Source organism: Poromitra crassiceps, assembly GCF_964638095.1.
Source record: "Poromitra crassiceps genome assembly, chromosome: 16".
NCBI classification, from domain to species: Eukaryota; Metazoa; Chordata; class Actinopteri; order Beryciformes; family Melamphaidae; genus Poromitra; species Poromitra crassiceps.
In genome coordinates, this window is record NC_139645.1 from 5,129,876 (window position 1) to 5,154,524 (window position 24,649).

A 24,649-nucleotide genomic window follows, 5' to 3' on the forward strand; every position below is an offset into this window, starting at 1 on the left:
AGGTGTGCTTATTATGTGAAACTGCTCTACAAGGAGATAAAAAAAAAAAAATGAATGTCAAGGACCTGGAAAAGATATGTGCGTGTGGACATTTTAAATTCTCAAGAACCAAGCAGAACCATACTGAAGGTTGCCCAAGAACGAGATGATGAAGTTCATAATAATTTATTTTATATGACCCAAAGTGGCCACAGACACAGGGCTGAAAGACACGCTGTTCAAGGAATAAAGAAAGTCAACTAAAGATATTTTGAGTCGTCTCATTCTCATTAACTGGGAATAACACATGGTACCAGGAGTACACGAACTCGCCTTACACTCGCCAGGAGCGGCAGGTCTGTAATAATTACTAGCGTCAGCACGTGAGGCTAACGCTACCGGTGTGGACAAGCTAGCCCAGCTAACAGTGTGGCTAGCTCTGCAGGTGTGGACAAGCTAGCCCAGCTAACAGTGTGGCTAGCTCGCCACGCCAGGTGTGGACAAGCTAGCCCAGCTAACAGCGTGACTAGCTCAGCAGGTATGGACAAGCTAGCCCAGCTAACAGTGTGGCTAGCTCTGCTCGGCTGAAGACTGAATTGCTAAAGCCTCCCGCCGAGCTTAAGTTGACCCGGGAACGTGGAGGAACAATGGAGACGGTTCAAGCAACGTTTAAATGAACATTAGGATTATACTGTTGTGATGTCATTATCTTCTCTTCTCTGCAGCATTACTCAGTTGACCCTCAGGAATCAGGGACAGACTCTGGGTTTCCATCCACCTCTGGATATTCGCATTTACCCAAAATGCGAATATAAACTTGAATGGAAACACCAGAAATTCGAATAAAGGTCGAAATATCGCATAAAAGTTTTTACGCTTGGAGGGGGTGGATTTATCAGCGTATCGACACTAGGAAGATGCGAACTTTTGCAATGGAAACAGATTTTGCGAATTAACGATGACGTACCGTGTGAAATGGTGCTGGACAACTTCCCAAAACTCCTTACTGCGTTTACGTTCCCAGACACGCGGACGGCGGCGACGTGGTCCTCCAGCCCCAGCTTCTTCCCACATCACTGCATGCCTTCTTTCGCGTCTCTGCATCAGGATGTTGATGTAAATTGCTAACGTTGATAATGCCGTTATGAGAGTCCTCCCAAAAGCCACGATGTTTGCAAACACTCTCTCCATCTTGTCGTACACTAGTTGTTAGTATTGTAAGCTATTTTTATGAAGGTGCTATGCGATATCATTTATGTTTACGTTCTAGGCAGCACTGTAGACTTTTATGTTGAAGGCCGGAAACGGAAGTGTGTGGTGGTTGTTGTGGGGAACTTGAGGCTGGAAGAGTACGAGCAAAGAACTTTTCCTTCCACGCTCTTTGGTATGAGGATGAGAGAACGGGAAGAATAATAAAGCTGGCGTCTCATGGTGAGAGTGTTCAAGTGGGAGTTGCTCCGTTTATTGCTTTTTATATCCAAGTAAGCGCTCGGCTACAGTATCATGTCGCTCTTATGACGTCATCCCATCGCGCCCCCTTCTTCTTTGGGTGTCTTTTGCATTTCCCCCTCCACTTTTCCGAGAAGCGCCACCTACTGCTCAACCTGCCGACTCCCAAAACTCGCTAAACAAAACTGAATGGAAACATGCATAAATTCGCATTTTATTTTGCGGATTTTCACAAATTCGCTTGAATTATGCGATACATTTGGATGGAAACCCAGTAGCCTACCTGCTACGTGCATCTTCTTCTTTTGTTTTCGTCTTGTCATCTCGTATCTTCTCTTCACAAAGCCTGTCTCCTACTGCGCATTCTCGCTAGACAGCCTCGTCTCTCTTCCATCCGAGGAGTCTGGCGCATGCGCAGGTCTCCATAGTGGGATTGCGATGGGCGGCGCTTAGCAGCAGTGCCCTTGGAAAATAGTTTCAAACAATCCAACTTGCGTTTTCAGCGTGTAGCAACGAGCTAGTGTGTGTAGGTCTCTTGCTAGCTAGTTAGCATTGTTTTCACTGAGGCGGCAGGGCGGCAGGGCGGTGTTTACAGCGACACATGGAGGGAGTGAAAGCTGCTCTGATTGACACATGGTCGGAGCCAATGACCGAGCTTCTTAAAGGGGGGGCGGAAATCCGGCAGCGTTTTAAGACCCCCCCCCCCCCCCACACACACACACACACACACACAAAAAAGCATAGCTAGTATCCCTCTTAATCACTTTCTGTAAGGGATAAAATAAATGTTCTAGTGAGACAAAAAAACACAGGTTGGCTGTTTGTGGTAGGCTAAGTCCACCTACTTTCAGCAGAAGCTAATATTTACATGATTGAAACAGGTGACACTACTGCCGTCTTGTGGAGACTTAAAATAGGGGGCAAGGCAAGATCTTCCCCTCATGTTGTGCTGTGTGTATCTGGTCAGCACGCACACACACACACACACACACGCACTCAAAGAGGGTTAACACCCCTATAGTGAATTCTAGTAATTTGTGGTAGGCTACTAATAGTGTGTACATTTGAACCTGATCATAGATTATGGTAGACTATTTTATTTGTATTTTTTTTATCTCCCAGACTCACCGACAACAGGGCAACAGGGTCAGTTGAAATAGAGGGGGTGGGGGGGGGGTTAGGCTATAGCAATGTGATTTTCAGGGGGGGAAGGGGGGTTAAATCACACGTAGCTCATCTAGGCTGGTTTTTGTAAAGCAGCTGACCACTGTCCCTGAAATGGAACTGCCTCCTGTGATGTCAGTCCCAGCAGAACGTCCAGCACAAGTGATGTCACAAGAGGGTGTTTCTGTAGGGTCAAAACAAGGAAGTGGATGTGTAGTCCACTACACAATGAATTTGGAAATTGGGTTATTTACAAATCGTTATTAACATAATGAACATCTAGCCATAAGCCCATGATTAAATACACTTGACTGGCAAAGAAGTTTTGAAAGAAAAAAGTGTCAGATGCACCGTGTTTTAAGATTCTATTTTGTGACATAACTGTTACATAAAACACCACACAAGAAGTTTATCTGTTCCCTGGTCCTGTTTGCCTTGTTTGCCCTGTATACAAGGGGAGGGAGGGGCTGCAAGAGGATCAGCTCACACTCCTCCCCGCTCATCAGCCACAGCAGGGTTTTCAGCAGCAGGAGGTGGGCATGACCTTGATAAGGTACTATCTGACCTTTTTGTCAAAACTGAGTTAGTCGCATCACATGCATGGACCTACTGTACTGTATGCTATGAGTGCCTGTTCACACTACAGTATGCGATGTGGGTTTTTTTTATAATGATTTTTGAGTCATTTCTAAAACAAAAGGAGTCTCCCATCTAATAAAATCATGAATCTCCATTTAACTCAATGGATGCTGGACAATTTGAAGCTCAATAAATCAGAACTATCCAGAAGGCAGATATATATAGAGCCGTATCATTGAAAAGCAGAGCCTGCAGACAGGTGACTGTCTCTAGGCCCCCTGGGTCTCCTCCCCTCCCTCTGTCTTTGCCTTGTGACAGCCAGGAATGGCGCCTTCTCCCCTGGGCGCTCCAGACTGATGGAGAAAGCTGGTCAGTTTTTAGCTGCAGCCAGCAGGGCCAGCAGCAGCTCTATAAGTCACTCTGTTGGTTTGGTTGGTCCACATTGATTAGTGCACAAAAAGTGCATTTTGGAAATTTGCATATCTGGTCACAGCTATTGCAAATTTGCACTTGTTTAATTTTAATAGAGCCAATGCTGAATATGAATTCTTCAACATGAACTGTTGTACAAATTGAACATGAATGCCATGTCTTATGGCATTCATGGCATTATGAATGACTTATGCTACAATACATAAAGTTACTTTATCTCATATTTGACCCCTTTATTAGCCTGCGTATAGATGTACAATATTTCTCCATGGCCTTTTTGTGCGCAGCTCAAATGAAATGTCAGAATCAGCAGTTAATTATATGCACATGACATTTACCAATCAAAGATCAAAGTAAAGCCCCCCCCCCCCAGATTTCTGCATGTTTGTGGTCCCATACTTTCAGAATATAGCACATATCACAGGGTTACAGACAGGGTTTTTGATGATGTAAGAGAGTGTAAACAAATATGAAATGTAAACTCATTTGGGGTTTAGAATACAGATTAGAGAGGGTGTGGAAGGATAGGAGGTATTAGTGGACATTTTTTCACAAAGCAGAATTTAAACTAAAACAAGTAAGCCCCATGCTATAGCCACTATAGTGGATACACTGCACTAGCACTCTGTATGGCCAAGGTCCAAACTGCATACATGATACCCCAGTAATCCAAAGGATTCATGTCCAGATTCACCCACTGAATCTGAATCCACTTGTATCTAATGCAGATTTCTGCTGCATTAGATACAAATAACAACATCAACATCAACCAGACATCCTCTGTCAATTCAGAGTTGGCCACCCCCCATTGCAAGATGTCTTTGATAAAAAAAACCATTGACAATACTATTGAAATGTTCAAAAATCACTTCCATACAACCTCAGAATATATTTCCTTACTTTTCTTAATGTAATAATAACCTAATAATTACATTTGTATCTCAAAACTTTTTTCTCTTTTCAATTATAAACGTGGCTACTGTATTACCCACACAAGGGGTATGACTATTAATGCGATGATGACTGGCAGGCAATTAGACAGATGGCCATGGCAAATATGATTTTTATGTGGAAGGAAAGGATTCAATTAGGCCTATATGTGTTAACACTACATTAAATATAATTATCAAATATAATACAATATTGTTTATTTATTATACTGTAGTATTAACAACTATAACTGAATCATTCCCTTCCCCAATAAAGCCCCATTTGAAAACCACTGCCTCTGGCAGTAGTCACCTAAATGTATTTTGTATAAAAATAAAATAAAAATGCTACTTATACCTCAGATGGAAAAGCACTTTATTATCATGTCATGTACAGAAATAGGCATTGTGAACAATCATAACCACAACTAAAAACACCACTGTAATTATTCTATTTTGATTCTATATAGTCTTTGATTGTGATTGTGATTCCATTGCTTCGTTGGAATCAGCAGGTAATGCTGTAACGTTGCCAGATTTAAATTAATGCCCCAATGCACTTACATGTTTTGCGGATATGACAACAAACATAGTTATACGTCTTTGCATCTTCATCGCTGTATGGCCATGTTAACTGTTCATGTTTGGGACAGCGGCAAGCGCATTACGCGCGCGTAATGACGCGTAACTGCAACTCCGATCAAGTTGACCATTAAAGTGAGTGGCATACATTTATAGGAACAGCCGAGGTGTCCTTTTCATCCGAATGAAGATTTCAGGTGTGTGAAAGAATCAGGTTTGAGCTGGAGAAGCCTTTTCTCTCTATGATGGACACTGTGTGCTGTTCGTTGTCCATTGTTTGGAGAGGTACTCCCCGGGTTTCCTTGGTGGTTGCAGAAACAGTGTGTATCGCACAGGCCTTGTTGATGGCTGGAGTGGAGACTCTCCAAAACAAATCCCTGATCATCTTCCTGAACTCTCGCCTCATGAGGCAGTAGAGCACCGGGTTCAAACAGCTGTTTGCGTGCGCCAAGCAGACAGTCACTGGGAACACGTAGGCGTGCACCATGTAGTACCATTTGTCCCAATTGACGACGTTAAATTTGACCAAGACTCCCCAAAAGGTGATGGCATGATTTGGCATCCAGCAGAGAAAGAAAGACAAAACTACTATAGTAACTGTTTTGGTGACTCTGGACCTCCGGCTCGGGTTGTCAGTGTGCATGCTCCTCTGTCTTATGAAGCGTAAGAGCATCATATAGTTGACGGAGACTATGAGCATTGGAATGACAAAAGCTACCAAGATTTTCTGAACGTGATAGAGGGCGAGCCAGTCGTGTCCGTCTGGGAACTTGAGAAGGCAGAGTTTTTCCCCGGCGACGACCGTCACGGTGGAGAAAACAGCTGTGGGCGCGGTGGCGACAGTTGCCGAGACCCAGAGCACCGCGCACACCCACTTCACACGTCCTGCCCTCCTGCCTGCGCGTCTCTTCAGAGCCGAGGTGACAGACCAGTACCGGGTCACGCTCATTGCAGTGAGGAAAAACACGCTGGCGTACATGTTCATCACGGTGACGGAGAGGATGATTTTGCACATCGCGTTCCCAAACGGCCAGCTGAAGTCCAGCGCGGTGTCCACGGCCCAGAAGGGCAGAGTCAGCACGAACTGGAAGTCCGTTACGGCCAGGTTGATGATGAAAAAATTGATGGTGGACTTTTTTCGACCTTGTCTCAACCTCATGAGGAAAAACACTAGCAAGTTCCCCACTAAACCCACTGCGCAAACCACAGAGTAGACCACCGAGATGAGGATCCTGAGGATGTGGCTGCGGTCGATGTCATCGAGATTGCTGAATCTGTCCTCTCCTCCGGACGAGCTCCCGTTCACCGCTGCACTCTGGTTCCATATTTCATCCATCTTCGAAGTTAGGAAAGCATCAGCTGACGCCTCAACTCGAACCAGGCTTTCTACGGCGGGCATATCAAAATGAAAATACAGTCCAGACGCTGCATGAGGTAGGTTGCCCTTCTAACTTCAGCCCTTGTCTTCATCACATCTGTCTGAATGACAGCCGCTGCGCCAGGACCTGTTTTTATACAGATGTGACGCTTCGCTGCTGATCCACGATTGGTCGAACGAGACGTGATGATGAGCCAAACAAAGCCATAAGCATCCTCAAGACCTCAATCCAGTTACTAACCTAATAGGTTCACGCCGTTAGGTCTGTGAATTTATTGTCTTGAATTTGTATTCATCTGACATAATAGCCAATCAACTATAGACCTATGACGCATATGGAGGACCGTGCGTAAAAGGCGCACAACAACAGGGTGCCACAAGGAATAATAATTAACTGCCTTAGAGCACCTATCAAAACAAACACGTAGCTATTTTACAACAAACCTGCAAAATATAATCATCATCATAATCATAATAATCATAAGGTGATGATGATGAAGATGAAGAAGAAAGAAGAATAACACACATCTATATCAATCTGTGTGTGTGTGTGTGTGTGTGTGTGTGTGTGTGTGTGTGTGTGTGTGTGTGTGTGTGTGTGTGTGTGTGTGTGTGTGTGTGTGCGTGTGTGTGTGTGTGTGCGTGCGTGCGTGCGTGTGTGATGAAGTTGGCCAATCAACTGCACATGGGTACTGAGTATTGGCATATAGGCAGACTGACAAAGTAAACATTTTAATTCCCCCACATTTAAGCTGTTTAAAACATGTATGCCTTCGGCATCCTAGAAAAAATTGCAGGCGGGACATGCCGTCATTATCCTGGGAAAAGAATATCGCACCCAGATCCCTTGGTGCAGTTTGGCCTTGGGGTCACACCTGTAGCCAGGGGAGCAGCAGAGGAAGTCTGCGGCTGAGCAGGTAATCAGGGAGGCATTTACTCATCCAGTTTCCTATCAGCATGGTGAGTCAGTTTGGACCAGAGGAGCGAGCAGACAACACCTCTCTCTCTGACTTCCACCAAGAGGCTGCTAAGAAGATTATCGTTTCAAGTGAGTCTCTATTATCACTGGGGGAAAAGCTGGGTCCCACAAAGGTGATCAGAAAGGCTCAGCGTTCTCTCTCTGCTCTGCCCACAGGACAGCGAGAGCGCCCTTTATTGAGGAGGCTAAAAGCCAGAGACGGGCCGGACGGGAGGAGTCTTCAGTTAACCTTTGACCCCTTCCCCCCTGAAACCTTTATTAAAGACACTTTAATATATGTTTAATGTAATTTGTCTCAGTGTTTCCTATTTTATTGTGAATCTTGACTTCACGTCCCCGGGTTTGTGTGTGTGTGTGTGTGTGTGTGTGTGTGTGTGTGTGTGTGTGTGTGTGTGTGTGTGTGTGTGTGTGTGTGTGTGTGTGTGTGTGTGTGTGTGTGTGTGTATGTCTATCTGTATCTTTCTATCTCCCCAACAGGTTGGCCATCCTTTTAGCCCCATCCATGGGCTTAACACACACACACACACACACACACACACACACACACACACGCACACACACACACACACACGCACACACACACACCATGGCACACCAATCAAACGTTCTACAACAAACAAACGCAGGTGTTGGTTTGGTGGCTGTCGGTCCTTGTTTGGAGATGTTTGGTCAGATTTGACATGTTCAATCCTCGTTTGTCCGTGTTTAGGCCAAATCAAATCATTTTGAGTGGTGTGACATGGGCTTAACGTACCCGTCATGCCCGTTCATGTGTATTGTTTGGTTGCTATTAGAACTTTCTCACCCCAGCTCTGTACCAGTAATGGGAAGTGGAGGGAGGTGAATAATGTTCAAAGTGTACCACTGTAATGCCTTTCTATCTTATAAAAAAAAAACATACACACACACACACACACACACACACACACACACACACACACACACACACACACGCGCGCGCGCGCACGCACGCACGCACACTCACACGCACACACAAATGGCGCAGTGCCTTTTTCTTCCGCTAGGGGGGGCGCAAAGATCGGACACATCTGGTCTCAAAGCCAAACAGTGATGATGATGGCCTTTGTGAGTTTCAGCATGCCACTTTGTGGAAGCATGATAGCTTTGGACACTCCTTTAAACGAGCCCATTGCATTTTGCAACCCTGTGGCTGCATGATCAGCTCTATGCAACAGTTTCACTTGAATTGCAGCACAAATGCAAGAGTTAATACTGCTGCCTTTTCTTTGTCCAGGGACTCCCAAAGCTTCAAGTAGCCACATAAACCACTAGCCTACTCTCGACCACGGAGTCCCACTTGAGAAGATCTGAGGACCTGGGAACTTCTGGACCCCTGAGTTCCCCTGACACACCAGTTTGGGAATGGGAACACCAATGCTCTATGATAACATGTCAGCCAAAGTGAAATGTCACTTCCTGCTTCAGCACTGTACCAGAGATTTTCATCCGCCATTTATTTTCCCATAGACATTTCGTAAAATGATTATAAAAATAGTTTTACTTGTTCAAACCAAACGGTTCAGATATATTTAGAAACAGGAGAGAGGCCACATAACATTTCACTCGGACCAAAACATAAAAAAACTGCGGATTTAAAGAAAATATTTTTCGATGTTTTTTTTTGTTTTTCTTTGGTCTGAGCGAAATGTTCTATGGTCTCTCCCGATTCTAAATATATCTGATCCGTTTGGTTTGAAAAAGTAAAACTATTCTCATAAGCATTTTACGAAATGTCTATGGGAAAATAAATGGCGGATGAAAATCTCTGGTACAGTGCTGCTGACGCAGGAAGTAGGCGGTCACTTTGGCCTCTCGATATATAGCAGTTCCCCTTTAAGCCACCAGCCGCTACTGTCTATTCTCTTTATAAGTCCACCCACCCGGTGGGCGTGGCTCTCGCTCTCTCCACAAAGTTAAGTTTGTCAAGGAAAGTTTCGAGCTGTCACAGGCTGTCGGGACTGGAGGAGACTGTTGATGGAGAGAGAGGGGGGCAGCTTGTCGTGAGCAAACGTCAACAACACAGAGTTAAACAAACACGTTCAAGTCCAAGGAATGCAACAAAAACAATGTGTGGATCATCTGATGCTGCTGGACACGTTTACTAGCTGGGACTGTCTCAGTTTGTGAGCTTTTTAAATGCATGGATCGCGCACCCGAGCGAAAGTGTTACTCCAGATGGTTCTGATTTGAAAATGACAATCAGCGGCCGTGCTGGAAGGCATTAGATGCTTGTTCTAATATATAGCCTACCACCACCACCACCACCGTCCTCCTGACAACATGATCCACTTGGACTGCGGGCTCCACGCTTTCGGACAAGGAGGATTTCCTCCCGTCTACTTTTTCATCGCACTGGGGCTTCTGGCGGTGCTGGAAAACACCAAAACTTTGGGTTTATCACATACATCAGGTCAGTCAAAGCAAGCTTGTCAAAACAGAAGAACTAAACGTTATTTAGACGTGTTGAACTAACGGTGGAGGAAGATAGCGTATCGGTAACAGCCCTTGCCCGCATCCACTCGATGTGATATATACAGGGCTATTGTCAGCGTTTGTTGTGCACATTGTTGTTGCAGGGCGCATGTCACTCCGCCAAGTACGCCTCGTCTTCAGCTGCAGCATGCCAGGTTTGACCCGACTGGGTGCTTCATCACTGTGTTCGTCGTCAGGCTGCAGAAAGACATCGTTAACGCAATTAAACCCCACATTTTTGCAAGGGTGGCCTGTTAAGATGACCTTCCACTGTGACCCCAGGTATAGGTTCAAATCCCCCATCTCAGTCACTCAGCACTGAATGATGGAGTGTGTGCTAGCTTGAGCAAGACAACTGCACCCCTGCCAGCTGCAGGGGCGCTGTCATGGAGCCGAGCATGACCTTTGACCTCAGAGCAAACACAACTTCAGGGGATGACCCCCATCCTCCAGTCATGCCCAAATGATATCACATCAAATAATTAATTCTCACTTGACTTGTAGTAGACCATTATTCCCCCTCCTCCTCCTCCTCTTCCCCCTCCTCCTCCTCCTCCTCCTCCTCCTCCCCGACCTCCTCCTCCTCCTCCTCCCCCTCCCCGACCTCCTCCTCCTCCTCCTCCTCCCCCCCTCCTCCTCCTCCCCCTCCCTGACCTCCTCCTCCTCCCCCTCCTCCTCCTCTTCCCCCTCCTCCTCCTCCCCCTCCCCCTTCATCCTGTTGTACTCATCTGACCTTGCGGCCTGCCCCTTGGTGCAGTCAGTGAGTGGATCGTGTGTTGTGGGGGAAAAGGGGGCTCTTGAGATGACAGAAGCAACTGGAACACACACAGTCCTGTTGTATAAATCAACCATGTCCACTTGAGGAACAAAGTGAGTCCTGTCAGCCTCCAGACGTTCTAGGTTTCAGGTGATAACGGGCACCCAGGGGGATCTCCAAAGCTCTTCATGCCAAGGACCTCAAATAGAAAAGCAGTAGACCACAGACTCCCCTCCTCCCCGAGGAACATCTGTGAGGATTGTTTTTGTGAGACGTGACTTTGTACGGATTGCATATTGTAACTGCCCATCACTTATCTGGGGAGGTAGCAGTGGAGAGAGATGTAGACAACATCTCATTCATTCTATTGTTGTGCTAACTTCTAGGCAGTGCAGTAATGGACCAAAAAAAAAATTCTCACCACTGGTGGTGGTCCCTGGACCCCATTTTGGGAACCAGAACCACCCTTTTACAGTCCATGGAACCACCACAGTATCCTACTCATGCTTATGCAAATTGGTTACAGCAGTCAAGTTTTTCATTGGCAGCATTAATATCCGGGCAAATAAGATGGTTGTTGCCGATCTCGAGCACAGACGTGAAACTTGCAAAAGACTTGGAATTGAATTTTATATTCATTTTTAAGCGCTGCAGCCGCTTAAGTGACTTTGTGTGTCCTTCTTTTCTTCTGTGTCCTTCTGTTCTTCCGTCCGTTATGGGACGCAATGTCCGTCTGTCACTTATAAGTGCTGGACAGAATCCTTCAACTGAGCATGCAAACGCCCCCCCCCCCCCCCCCCCCCCTTCATGTCTCCCAATCATCGAGTGGGACAGTGGTGGCTGATGATGTCATACTACCCACTGATGATGTCCCACTGATGATGTCATAGACATTGTGCCATTATCAGGGATGTCATATTGTGACATCATCAGTCATGTCTTATACTCTAGTCGCGTCGCTGTCGGGCGGGAAACCTTGTATCTCCAAAAAAGCAATTTTTCACAAGAAAGAAAGAAACATTCACATTTTAACATAGTCTAATAGTAATAAGTACATTAATAACTAGTCATATAACGTATTTCGCTGGTCCAAAGTACCTGAAACTTTCACAGGTTATTTTTGGGTACCCACTAAATCCATTTATGAAATAAAAAGAAAATGGCAAAATTTGAAGATACAATGTTTCCGCCCGACAGCAGCCAGTAGTCATCAGTGATGCATGCATCCATCATCGCGTATCCAACATGATCACATCATCAGTGATGTCTTACTATGTCATCGCTGATGTCACTTAAGCAGTTGTGATGTCATCAGTGATTTATGACAGCCACTGATAGGCTGATGATGTCTGCACCGCTTACTAACACCTGGGTGTGATGGTAAACAATGAATGAATAGACCTGTGGGACATGGCTGCTTGAGTAAAGGTTGTAATGTAGTGTAATTGTTTGTGTGTATTTGGTTAAAAGAGATGTTTTTTTTTATATATTTTATTTTCAAAAAAATAAATAGAACACCAACAAAACAGACAAACAGGCTCAGACACAAGAAAATAAAAGAAACAAAAACGTACAAACATAATCAACATTCAATATTACAATATTACAGCCACGTATGGTGTTTATGTGCTTGTAAGCGATGTACTTGGGATCTCCTGCATGGGGTCTAATAGGAAACCAGCCGGGCGAGTCACCCGTCGCCCCTAACCTCGTCGAGGTAGGCTAAAAACGGGTCCCATATAGTTCGACATTTTCTAAGTGCGTTGGTTCTCAGGAACCGGAGTCTCTCCATCCTTATAACAGAGATCATGTCCGTCAACCACAATTGGAAAGAGGGCGGAGAGGGGGACTTCCATTCCTTAAGAATACGTTTTTTGGCAACAGTTGTCCCCAGCGTCAGAGATTGTTGCACAGCTGTAGTGAAAGTTCAGACTCAGAGAGGACTCCGAGCAGCCGAAGATGGCGAGTTCTGCCTCCCGCTGAAGGGTTATTTCGTAGGCCGGCCTTCCAGAATCCCGACAGTGAAGGGCGAAAATCATAGTACTACATAGTAGACTTTGCAGCACGTTTTAGTATTGGGCTACTGCGGATTTTAGGTGCATGTGGAAAGTTTTACCATCTACCATCTGCTAGACTGACACTCATCCGTGCAGAATATTGGTTTAAATCCACACCAGGTGTTTCTCAGTTGCTACAGGCAACTGGTGATATTCACTTCTGTTGTCGGTGCTAGCTAGGCCTGTCAGACTGAAAATGTTCTCACTAACAAATCCCTATAGAATCAGTTGGACGATGCATCTCTTCAACTGCAGTGACTGATGTGCACCAACTGCCAGCCAGCGTCTGTACTGTAGCTACACAGTACTGCTGTTTATAGGCAGAGGAGTTTGACTGTACGCAGTTGGGTCTCACAGGAAAGTCTGCAAAGATGTTCCAGGAAGAGGTCGCTTATGAAGGTCCTCTCTTTAATGCAGCGCTGCTTTCTGTCAGTACCTGCTTTCTGTCAGTACCTGCTTTCTGTCAGTACCGCTCTCAGCATGATAGATGAAGGCCCCCTACTGGTTGAATGCATTCAAATCTCTGTGGAAATGACAGAACGTCTTTATCAGAGAGGAATACGTTTAACCTCAGATCTTCGACACATTTCACCTGCACACGTGTCGAGAGAACAGGAGCACCACTCTGCTAATATGAGTTTAATTGAGAATTCATTCATTCATTAATTGAATTGAGAGAATTGAGCCATCCACTGTGAAACGTTTCATCCACTGTGAAACGTTTCTTTGTCGCTGTGTGTGCTGCACTTGGCAGCGTTCCTGTAGCAGACTCGGTGTATACTGTGGCTGTATTCAAACATCATTAACATGACAGATTAACTAAGAAGACATCCGTAAATTTTCGTCTTCATTTTTTTTGTTAGTTTCCCCAGTTTTGTTTACAACCGTACAGTCAATGGTTGATTTGATAACCCTTGTACATCTTCTTCTGTCCCCACCACCGTGGCTCTGACAGAGAGCTTTCTCCAGGAGGCGCTGCAGTACGAAGTGGTTCACCCCACTCGAGTCGACGCCAAAGGTCACTTCCTGTCCAGCTTCCTGTCCCACCATGCGAGCCACGTCCAGCGCCGGGACGCCTCCGAGGGGCCGGCCGACTCCCAGCGGGTCTTCTACCAGCTGCAGCACGGGGGCCACAGTTTGCACTTTAACCTCACCCTCAACCCGCACCTGCTCGCTCCGGGCTTCCTGACGGAGAGGAGGTACGGTGGCCTGGACGGGGCCAAAATCGCCGCGCCCGGCTCTTCCCAGTGCTACTTCTTAGGCGAAGTGTGGGAGGAGGCCACCGTGAGAGGCAGAGCGGCCATCAGTACCTGTGATGGACTGGTGAGTGGATTATGTGCACACTGTTCGTCGCTTCTCAAAATAACTTCAAAAAAGCTTATATTCCAAACTGTTTTTTGCCTAAGTCAAACCTTCATATTGAATGATCTCTCTTTTGGGTTCTAACTGAAACAGTAATTCTGGGATTATGTACACGGATAATAAAAGTAACCGCAGTCAAACAAGCAAAATGTGTGATGTCATCCAGAATTAGTAGTTTATTATACATTTATAGAAATTATTTTGGGGCTAAAAAACCTTCTATGAAGCCATTTGTTCAATGGTCCAAATTACCAAGACCGTCATCAACTAAACAACCCCATTCAGCTGCATTCACTGCGTGTCAGCAGTTAAACTAAACAAAGATGGCAGTAAGTAGGTGAGAGCAGAGAGGCAACACTGGAGCTATTTCTTCTGGATGGGATCAATAAAGAATCCTTTATGATAGACTGTGGGGGGAATTATCTTTTGCCATTTTGTCAATGCTTTGCACTGGAACAGTAACCAGGATCCAGACATAAACCTCCTCGAATATGAGTGCAAAATAATCCAGTTTCAAGTCATAATAAATGTTTAAAAAAAATGGCCGTTTCCCCTTCAAATGAATCCTATACGAGTCGTCATATATTCAGAGAAGTTTGGGGAAATTGGCAGAGATTGTGAGAGATTTGTGTAAGAAAGTGCTGTGATTTCTGCATACTTTTGATACAGAACGTTTTCAGATCTTCAACCAAAATGTATTAATAAAAGGGACCCTGAATGAATACACATGTTAATACTAATTTTACTAATTTACTAATTCTAATCTTTTTTTTTTAATTTAACACCCAATGGGTTATTGCCACCTTACACTCAATAACTGGTTGCCCCGCCTTTAGCAGCAATCACTGCAACCAAATGCTTCCTGTGGTAATTGCTGTGACCTCTCACAGCACCATGGAATAACTTTGGCCCATTCTTCAGTGAAGAGCTGCCTAACTTAGTGACATTTATTGGTCTTTGAGCATGACGCGCTTGTTTCCTGATCCTGCCACAACATGTCAGCGGGATTTAGGTGTGCACTTTGTCTAAGGCCATTCCAAAACTATAAACGTATTGTGCTTCTTCAGCCATTCTCATCACGGCTTGTTTTGAGTGTTTCACATTACTGTCTTGTTGCATGATGCAGCTGAGACTGAGCTTCAGCTTGGAAATATTGATTTCTGGCACAAAATGTAACAGAATGAGGCAGAATATCTGTGGACCTGATGGCTGAAGAGGGAGGAGCCGGGGAGCTTTGGGTCTATGCTGTCACATATATATATATATTTTTTTTTTTCTATTTTTTTTTTCTATTTTTTTGAACAACATAGGAACAAGACAAACAGGCTCAGACACAGGAAAAGAAAAGAAAAAACAAAACAAAAAACATATTATTTATCAACATTCAGTATTAAGTTGTGCTACAGTACCAGTCGCCTAAGGCGCTTACATGCCTGTAAGAGGTACTGTGCCCGGGATCACACACAGGGGGTCCATGAGGAACCAGTGTGGCGAATCACCTGTCGCCCCGGCCCCAACCTCAACGAGGTACGTTAGAAACAGGTCCTAAAATGGCAGAGAATTTCTTAAGTGAGTCGGTCCTCAGGAACCTAAGTCTCTCCAGCCGTATAACAGACGTCGTATCCGTCAGCCACAATTGAAAAGAGGGTGAAGAGGGGGACTTCCATTCCTTCAGGACGACTTTCTTGGCAACAGTTAGGCTTCACATTTAACATTTTATGCAAAGTTTGAGCATTTATCTCACTTTGTTATTCTGATGTATGCCATTATATGTGTCATCCAAATCTGGAGGGGTGCGAAAAGTCATTTCCACCTTATCAGTCAACAGCTTTGTTTTGTGACACATTGTAAATTAATGATACATGCTCCTCTCTTAGCACATTAGCCATTTACGCTAACGTGCTAAGAGCACAAAGCACTTTTCATCGTGTGTGTGTGAGTGTGTGTGTGTGTGTGTGTGTGTCTGTCTGTGTGTCTGTCTGTCTGTCATGTGGTGCCAGGGTTGCATATCGAATTGAAATGCTTCTTGCACTGCCACCACTCAGCGTCATTTGAACTGGGGGAAATGGTGCTATGATCAATAGCTACTACCGATCAATCAGATGGAGGATGCATTATTCATGCATTTGAAATACATAATGAAAGATGATTCTTGTCCTGCATAAAAATTTCACGAAAGATGAATGTCAGACCTTTAAAGACTCAACTTGTATTTGGAGTATGACATCCCGTATATAGGCACACTGTCACTCCACTGCTGACATAAATTTTTACATTGTCTCAACTCACTATGAAATCTCTCCTCACAGCATTCGATATAAAGAATGACAAGACATGACATCTACATTAAATATGAACTTAGCATATTTTAGGCAACAATGTACACAGTACGTTGCAGGCTGCAGAGATTTTTTTTTGCGTATTTTAGGCTGCGCATGAACAGGTTATTTTCATTTGCAATGCTTGCAAATGCCAGAGTAAATGTTCTTGTGGCATTTTGCATGTAAATACTTATACATGCAAAATGCCACGGGGACTAACAACTCTCTTCATAATAATTGAGCACAAAAAGATGCATGCATTGGTGCAACACCCAGACATCTGCCCATTCAAAGTGCTGTCTTCATAAATCCTCCATTGGGAAAACTACAGAAGTTAATTTTGTTGTGGTCCAGGCTAAGATGGGGACTTGGACTTGAGACTTGGACTTGAGTCGCACTTAAGTCACACACACACACACAGTGACTTGACTTGAGACTCGTCCTCAAAGACTTGAGACTTGACTTGGACCTGAAGGTTTGGGACTTGTGAACAATCTTTATTTTTCTTAATTACATTTTTAATTTTTTTGGTGCATTAAAATTAAGGAAATGTCTACTAATGTCATCTCTAATCATTGCTGCTACTGTATTCTAATAGATGAAGGTGTGAGGATAATACAGTACATGCTTTGAATTCCTTAGTTTTTGCAGTGTTCTAAGCAGACTGGATGGCATGGAACAGATGATAGAACACTCATCCATAGGGACTTGAGACTTGCCCCTCAAAGACTTGAGACTTGACTTGGACTTGCAAAAAATGACTTGTGAACATCTCTGGGTCCACCACACCCCGTGTGTCCAGTACTACTGTGGATTTTCACTGTATGTGTCCCAACCAAACTGGGTCAGGAGGCAGACTCTGTGTCCATCTAGACAACTGAACCCAGCAGCGCTTTCTGTGGGACTCCTGAGAGTTAGAACCAGGGACTGGGAAATGGGAACACAAGCTGGAAGGGAATAAAAACTAAAGGGCAGGGGGTGAAATAAAAGCAGTTGGGAAATGGAATTAGTTTTTGGCAAGGAGCCGCTTCTGGGTTGAGTTTCCTCAGTGTTCTTCTCCCTGTCGCACGTCATGTAGATGGATGTTCTTGCCGTGGTTTGGGGCGTCGGGGAGGTGGAAATTGCCTCAGACATCCTCGAGTGGCACTGGAAGCAGGAGCACGGGGGGGCTCTGCTGAACATCTGAACCTCAGCCTGTGAGAACTTACACAACCACACAACTGCCTCGTGTGCAGTTACAGCTGATGTGCAAACAGACCCTGTTGGCTCTTTGGATGAGCTGCAGGGGGCTCCAGGAGTGGGGGGATTTTAGTTGAGGTCCTGAAGCAACCCGGTACGTACGCGGCATGTCTCCAGTGAGGTGTGAAAATGTCAGTGAACACTGGAGCCAGTCGATCAGCACAGTGCTTCAGGGCCAGGGTGTGAGTCAGAGTCAGGTGCAGGTGTCGTTGCTCACCGGTACTTTTTGGAATAGATTGAAACACTAACTGAGACAGAGAGAGAAAGAGGGAGAGAGATGCTTGTGTGTCACTCTGACCTGCCCTTACAGAAAAGACACATGAGGTTCACATGTGGTAAACATGTGTCCACATGTTAAATTTCACATGTGGAAAACATGTGGAACACATGTGAAACCCATGGGAAGCGTGTGGTTTTGGAACATTTTCACACGTGGAAAAAACATGTGATCACATGTTATAACATGGGATAACATGTTTTGCCACACATGTTGTATACCAGCATGTTTTGCCACATGTGGAAAACAACATTTACATGGGTTTCACATGTAATCACATAGGTTTCACATGTAATCACATGGTAATTGACATGGGTTTCACACATTTCACATGTGAAAATGTTCCAAAACCACACGCTTCCCATGCGCAAATCACATGTTTCACATGTGTTCCACGTTTTCACATGTGAAATTTAACATGTTTTCACATGTGATCACATGCGAAATTGCACATGTGCAAAAATCACATGTGATCACATGCCATCACATGTGATTTTTCACTTGTGATCACATGTGATTTTTCACATGTGAAGTTCATGTGTTTTCTCTGTAAGGGTCCCCGATAGCAAGAGAAGATGATTTCATTTGGGGCTTTTAGTAGAGAGTATCAGAGAAGATGAGGAGAAAACCACTGACGGCCCTGCTCTTCTGTAGACAGGACTGTTCAAGCTGTCTGACGGCCCTGCTCTTCTGTAGACAGGACTGTTCAAGCTGTCTGACGGCCCTGCTCTTCTGTAGACAGGACTGTTCAAGCTGTCTGACGGCCCTGCTCTTCTGTAGACAGGACTGTTCAAGCTGTCCGATGAGGAGTTCTTCATCCGGCCGTTGGAGCAGGCGAGTGAAGAGGCCGCCGCGTCGCAGGCCCATGTCATCTACAAACGCCATGTCGCCCCCCTCTGGAGTCGGGTAGCGCAGCCCATCTCAGGGAAACCAGCTGTCAACGGTACCTGCGGGGTCAAAGGTAACACACACACACACACACACACACACACACACACACACACACACACACACACACACACACACACACACGCACACACACACACATACACACACACACACACACCAGATATGGGGACTTGGACTTGGGACTTGGACTTGAGTCGCACTTAAGTCTCACTCACAGTGACTTGAGACTTGACTTGAGACTCATCCTGAAAGACTTGAGACTTGACTTGAGTTTTGGGACTTGTCAACAATCTTTATTTTTTATTTAATTTTTTTGGTGCATTGACATTAAGGAAATCTCTACTGATGTCATCCAATCAATGCTGATAATGTATGCTAATAGATAAAGGAGTGAGGATAATACAGTACATGCTTGCTTTGAATTCCTTAGTTTTAGCTGCAGTGTTCTAAGCAGACTGGATGGCATGTAACAGATGATAGAACGCTCATCCATAAGAGACTTGAGACTTGACTTGGACTTGTGACCAAAGACTTGAGACTTGACTTGGACTTGAGCTCAAAGACTTGAGACTTGACTTCGACTTGCAAAAAATGACTTGTGAGCATCTCACACACACACACACACACACACACACACACACACACACACACACACACACACACACACACACACACACACACACACACACACTCACCATATGTGAAGAGACAGCAGATTGTTACAGTACTTAAAGTTATACCTACTATTTTTACAGCGTAGCCACAGACTGTGGCAAGCCGTCTAGAAGAGGGTTTTTGTCTGTATGTATATGTCTGTATTTCCCCTCGGACGTAGACCAATCACGGCTCACCCTGCTATGTGCACGATGTCACATGACACCGGGCGGGCATCAAAACCGCACGGAAGTCAAAGGAGGCGCACGTGATTCTCAGCCCACCAGAAATATTAATATCTGCACTAATAAGCGTGCAAAAATCTCAAACATTCAATGTAGTTTAATGTAGTCCAGCTCCCTCTGCGGTTTCCTGCTCTGGGACTGGGCGCAGCGAGCCAACCAGGCACAGTAACGTAGGTTTACATTATATTGTGTTTGTAATGTAACCGAGGGTTAGGCTGTGCACTCCTACTGTTGTCAATAGAAAATAACAGCAGGAGGCTGATTCAACTAGGTTTGAATCACGGCCGATAACCGATATATCGGTATCGGCCGATAGGTTGGCCGATATGCCGATATTTCTTTATTTTGTATTTTTTAAGTTATAGACAGCATGTCGTGTATATTCGATCTTTTTTCTTAACTCAAATTATATTTTATATTTGTTCTGTTTGTGTTTTTGTATTTTCTAGTTATTTATCATTATTAAATTCCGAGTTCGGTTTACTGTTTCATTGCATTGATGTCATTTTGGACAATAAAGTTTATTGATAAGCTGTAGAAATATCCTCCCTACATGACATATCTCAAGTCATGTCAAGTCATATCTTTGTCAAGTGTTTGATATTTGAGGGATCATTGCAAAAATAATTGTGTAATATAATGTGTGTATTATATAATATAAGAATATATCGGCCGATATATGGATATCGGAATTTTTTTACTCCCTAATATCGGTATCGGCATCGGCCTCCAAAATCCAGTATCGGTCGGGCTCTACTTCACACACAACCACTTCCGCTTACAGCCTTCAAAATAAAAGCCTATGGTGTTCTGTACTGCATAAGTGTTACAATATGAGGCAACTTAATAAACTCCAGAAAAATAGCTTACAGTAACATAATGCGTACCGGAAAATGACCTGTAAGTCAATATCGGACATTTCCCTTCACACTTCTGCTCTCGCATATGGGAATCTAGCAGCCAAATTGCCTGTATGTTGGGGGGCGGGGCGGCACTGCAGAGCGGGTGGGGAGTGACGTGTCGGCAAAACTCTTGATGGTGAAATAAGTTTGCTTGTTTATCCGTTCACCTGCGTCGCGTTGAAGCACTTTTTACAGACTGGCTTCGTTTGATGTGTCCGGGCTTGCCTTCGCTGTCGGCAACGTAAGCAAAATACTTCCACATTTCGCTTCGTGCATTTGCTTCGTCTGTGTCCCTGTCGGGCTGTGACTGAAGGAGGAGGAGGACTGTGGCCAGAGAGCGAGCAGGCAGCAGATAGGAGAGATCACAAGATAATTTCGCCAGTTTACTTTAATGTGCGCGAATGATTAGATTATGCCCGCTGGAACATTAAGCAACGTGTGTACACCTCGCCCATGCCGGCAAATGACTGGACCCGTTCTATACTTGCGCCCGTTATCGCGCATACCGCTCTTCTGACTGGCTCGAAACTGGTGAAATGTCCGCGATGACGGGGTCGCGCTTATACCGGCACGACAACTTTCACACATGCAGGCATTAGACCACATTCCGGTCATTTAGCGGTACAAAGCGCATGTGGGAAAACGGCTATAGTTATTGAAACGTGCCTCTGTAACTACGTCATGATACCGAAGTTGGATACATTCACAATGGCATTTCAGCTGGACTTTTAAGCTGGTTATCATCACCATGGAAGTGAAGAGATTGTATAAAAACGAGCCACCTGCATATTCCCCGCGTCCACATTGCATCCAGTCCACGCCATTATTAGACTCTGTGTCTTGTTTTTCCATCACCTGCTATCTCCATTCCTTCCCTCCGCTTATTATGTGAAGTGCTTTGAGTGTCTTGAAAGGCGCTATATAAATCCAATCAATTATTATTATTATTAGTAGTATTATTATTATCTCACAATCTTTCTCTGACTAATAAACTCAAGAGCTCAGAACAGAGTTTATTGGCTGAGCCACTTAAAACTCGAGATCAAGCATCCTACAGTGTTCATTAAGATGTACTTGTGTTTGTGAATATACAATAATAGACTCTGGGTTCCCATATTGGTGAATATACACTATTAAGAATTCAGCACAGGTTTTGCAACTTGAATTATTCAAAAGTAAATGTGCGCGGTCTCACTTGAGCAGGCGGTCTCTATGCTTACGGAATAGGTCAATTGATTTTCTGAATGATGAGTTGACTTGGGATTATCAGTCAAAGTGGGGCTATTTGACTATTAGAATCTATAAAACAAACAAACAAACAAACAGCCAATGAAGCCAATGACATGAATTACATGGTTCATTGAGGTGTTGTTGCTGCCAGGCCATGTTCACATTACAGGCAAATCTGATTTGCTGATGAAGTCATTAATCATCATTATCTTGATTGGTTTGTGTGGTGCGGTGTGTCCGCATTGCCACAAATCTGATTCTCAAATCGGATCTGTGTGTCCAGACCTAAACAGCATATCTACATGGGTTGCTATGGTAACGACGTGGGCATCAGTAAATGCGTACGTTGGTGACGTGGTTTTCCTGCACAGAAGCATTTGATCATGAGTTGCGAGTGACGTTCAAATCAGATTTGGTGGATCTGCGCGTCCGCACCATTGAGATAAATAAAAGTACCGGTACTCAAGTAACATCAGTCGAAAGCAGATTGGAAACTACCTCCATATGTGGTTTGGGACAAGTGACACAAATCAGACTTGGAGCGTCCAGACCAATCTGGATAAAGTCATTAATAGGTCACTAAAGTTCACAAATCAGATTTGGCCTCCTAGTCTGAACATGTAAGAGGCACTCGGACAAAACACAAACAGCCACCAGCACTGAACAATTCTCCAACATGATGCTACACCAAATTACATCATTTCTATCATTTAGATTTTAAGTCAGATTTATTTTTGATGCTGCAAACATATCCTCAGGATTTAGAATTTCCATTAATTTTATAATTAAGGCTGGAAGAAAAAAAAATCTGGCCACCAAATTTAATAGAAATCTGCTCATAACGTCTGCTAACAAACTAATGAACAAAAAAAAGGTAAAAACATAACCTCCCTGGTGAAGATAATAAGCAATGTCACAAAAATAGATAAATGGTATTTTCATTCCATTATATTGTCACTATTGATAAAAGTTTTGAGGCTACAGTACATCCAATCATCGTTATTTGAGAAATATAGCACCTACTGCATTCATTAATAACTTTTGACATTTAATTACTGAAGGAAGAATAATAAAACTCCACAGGGAAGTTTGAGGTTTGGAGGTATATAGAGTGTCATATCAAGCCACCGCTCATGTGCCACCATCCTCAATAACATGTCTGTTTCTGCGTCCCATCCGCAGATCCGCACGGAGCGTTTGAAGGCATCGAGAGGCAGCGGGAGCGCTGGGAGCGCCGCCAGCAGAGGAAGAGGAGGATTCGCCAGCGCTCCGTCAGCAACGAGAAGTGGGTGGAGACGTTGGTGGTGGCCGACCCAAAAATGGTGGAGTACCATGGAAGCAAAGGAGTGGAGAGCTACGTACTCGCTGTCATGAACATCGTAAGTGTCTGAAAATACGCACTGACCATGCACATATATATCAGCCAGATATATATATATATATATATATATACACACATATATATATATATTATAGGATTACTAGAGAAATATTATAGGAATACGTATCTCTACTACTAGACAGGACAGGACTAGGCATGGCATGTTTTGCAAGCAAAATACATTTTTGTGCAAAAACAAATCTTGCAGGCATGCTCACCGTGTGCGCTTCACCCGCGCTGCTACAACTACAAACACTGACTGGATACGATGTGATGCTAGCGTAAAGTTCAAGCGGGATTCGATCCGGCGATCTCTCGCACGCCAAGCATCCGCCATATCCAGTCAGCTAAGGTGCCAGGCCCGCTAGTCAAGCGGACATGTTGGAGCCGAGTGTTACACTAGCATATATGCCCAGTTTCCATATTTACTTGGATACTTTAGATATTTACTCTGCTTCTTTTCAATAACATTAAATATCGATGCCTGGGAAAGAGCATGATTTCATTCCTGACGTTTTCCTGTCAGTTAAATGACAAATAGATTAGAAGAAAAAAAAAGAGCATCTTTTCAGACCCCCTAATAAACGATCTGCTGCTGAAACGTATTCTCAGTCTCTGATCAAGATAAAGAGGCGAGGTCGAAATGACGTTTTGGACAAAATGCGAAAGAGACTTCATGTTTTGGCAGGAAAAGTTCTCAGTCCAAACCAACTTTCTCACACAGGAAGTTAGAGGCAGTATCATGCGAAACATCTCGCCCCATTAAAAAGAGCACATTCCGATTCACTTTTTCCATCCTAATATTTGGTAACGCAGTGACACAATGTTTGCCTCTTTTGTTTAGTGTGTGTGTGTGTGTGTGTGTGCGCGTGTGTGTGTGTGTGTGCGTGCGTGTGTGTGTGTGTGTGTGTGTGTGTGTGTGTGTGTGTCTGTGGGACGGCAGCCCCGATTCTCACCTCATCCGTCTTGTCTCAGAAGGCGACATCACACACATGTTGTCATCACTCCCTCCTCCTCGTCAGGGGTTAAGTCAGCTGACCTGACCCCGTGTCTGTTATTGGTTAGCACATTAGAGGGGGTTTTTCCAAAGTACAGTATGTCTGGCCTGACCGCAGCTACTGCAGCCAGGCCTCTCAGAGGAGCACAGAATATCAGGAAAGGGAATTGGAGCGACAGAGAGAAGCCGCTCTAACGGACTTAACAGACAATAATACGTGGAGAGGAAGCAGCCATTATTCCCCACATCCTCTCATGGGTCTTTTCGAGTCCCTCTATTTGCTCCGGCTTTGAACTTTCCAAGTCCGAAACCATTCATGTTTTGCGCAAACAATCTTGTTCAGTATCAGGGGAA

General features: G+C 44.5%; 1 protein-coding gene and 1 pseudogene across 2 annotated transcripts in view; one reads left to right on the plus strand and one right to left on the minus strand.

The window, feature by feature from the left end:
- Nucleotides 1–5,307: 5,307 nt before the first annotated feature.
- LOC310791191 (relaxin-3 receptor 1 pseudogene) lies at nucleotides 5,308–6,450 on the minus strand (annotated as a pseudogene). The gene has a single exon. The product of its transcript is annotated as a relaxin-3 receptor 1 pseudogene (transcript).
- Nucleotides 6,451–9,772: 3,322 nt separating this feature from the next.
- Nucleotides 9,773–24,649, plus strand: part of LOC310791192 (A disintegrin and metalloproteinase with thrombospondin motifs 7-like) — a gene marked incomplete at both ends in the record, with an annotated part of 116,096 nt that continues 101,219 nt past the window's right edge. The window contains 4 exons of the mRNA XM_083652876.1: nucleotides 9,773–9,902; nucleotides 13,734–14,101; nucleotides 18,758–18,938; nucleotides 23,100–23,296. Coding sequence (XP_083509002.1) covers nucleotides 9,773–9,902; nucleotides 13,734–14,101; nucleotides 18,758–18,938; nucleotides 23,100–23,296 — 876 coding nt within the window. The remainder of the gene's footprint in view (nucleotides 9,903–13,733; nucleotides 14,102–18,757; nucleotides 18,939–23,099; nucleotides 23,297–24,649) is intronic.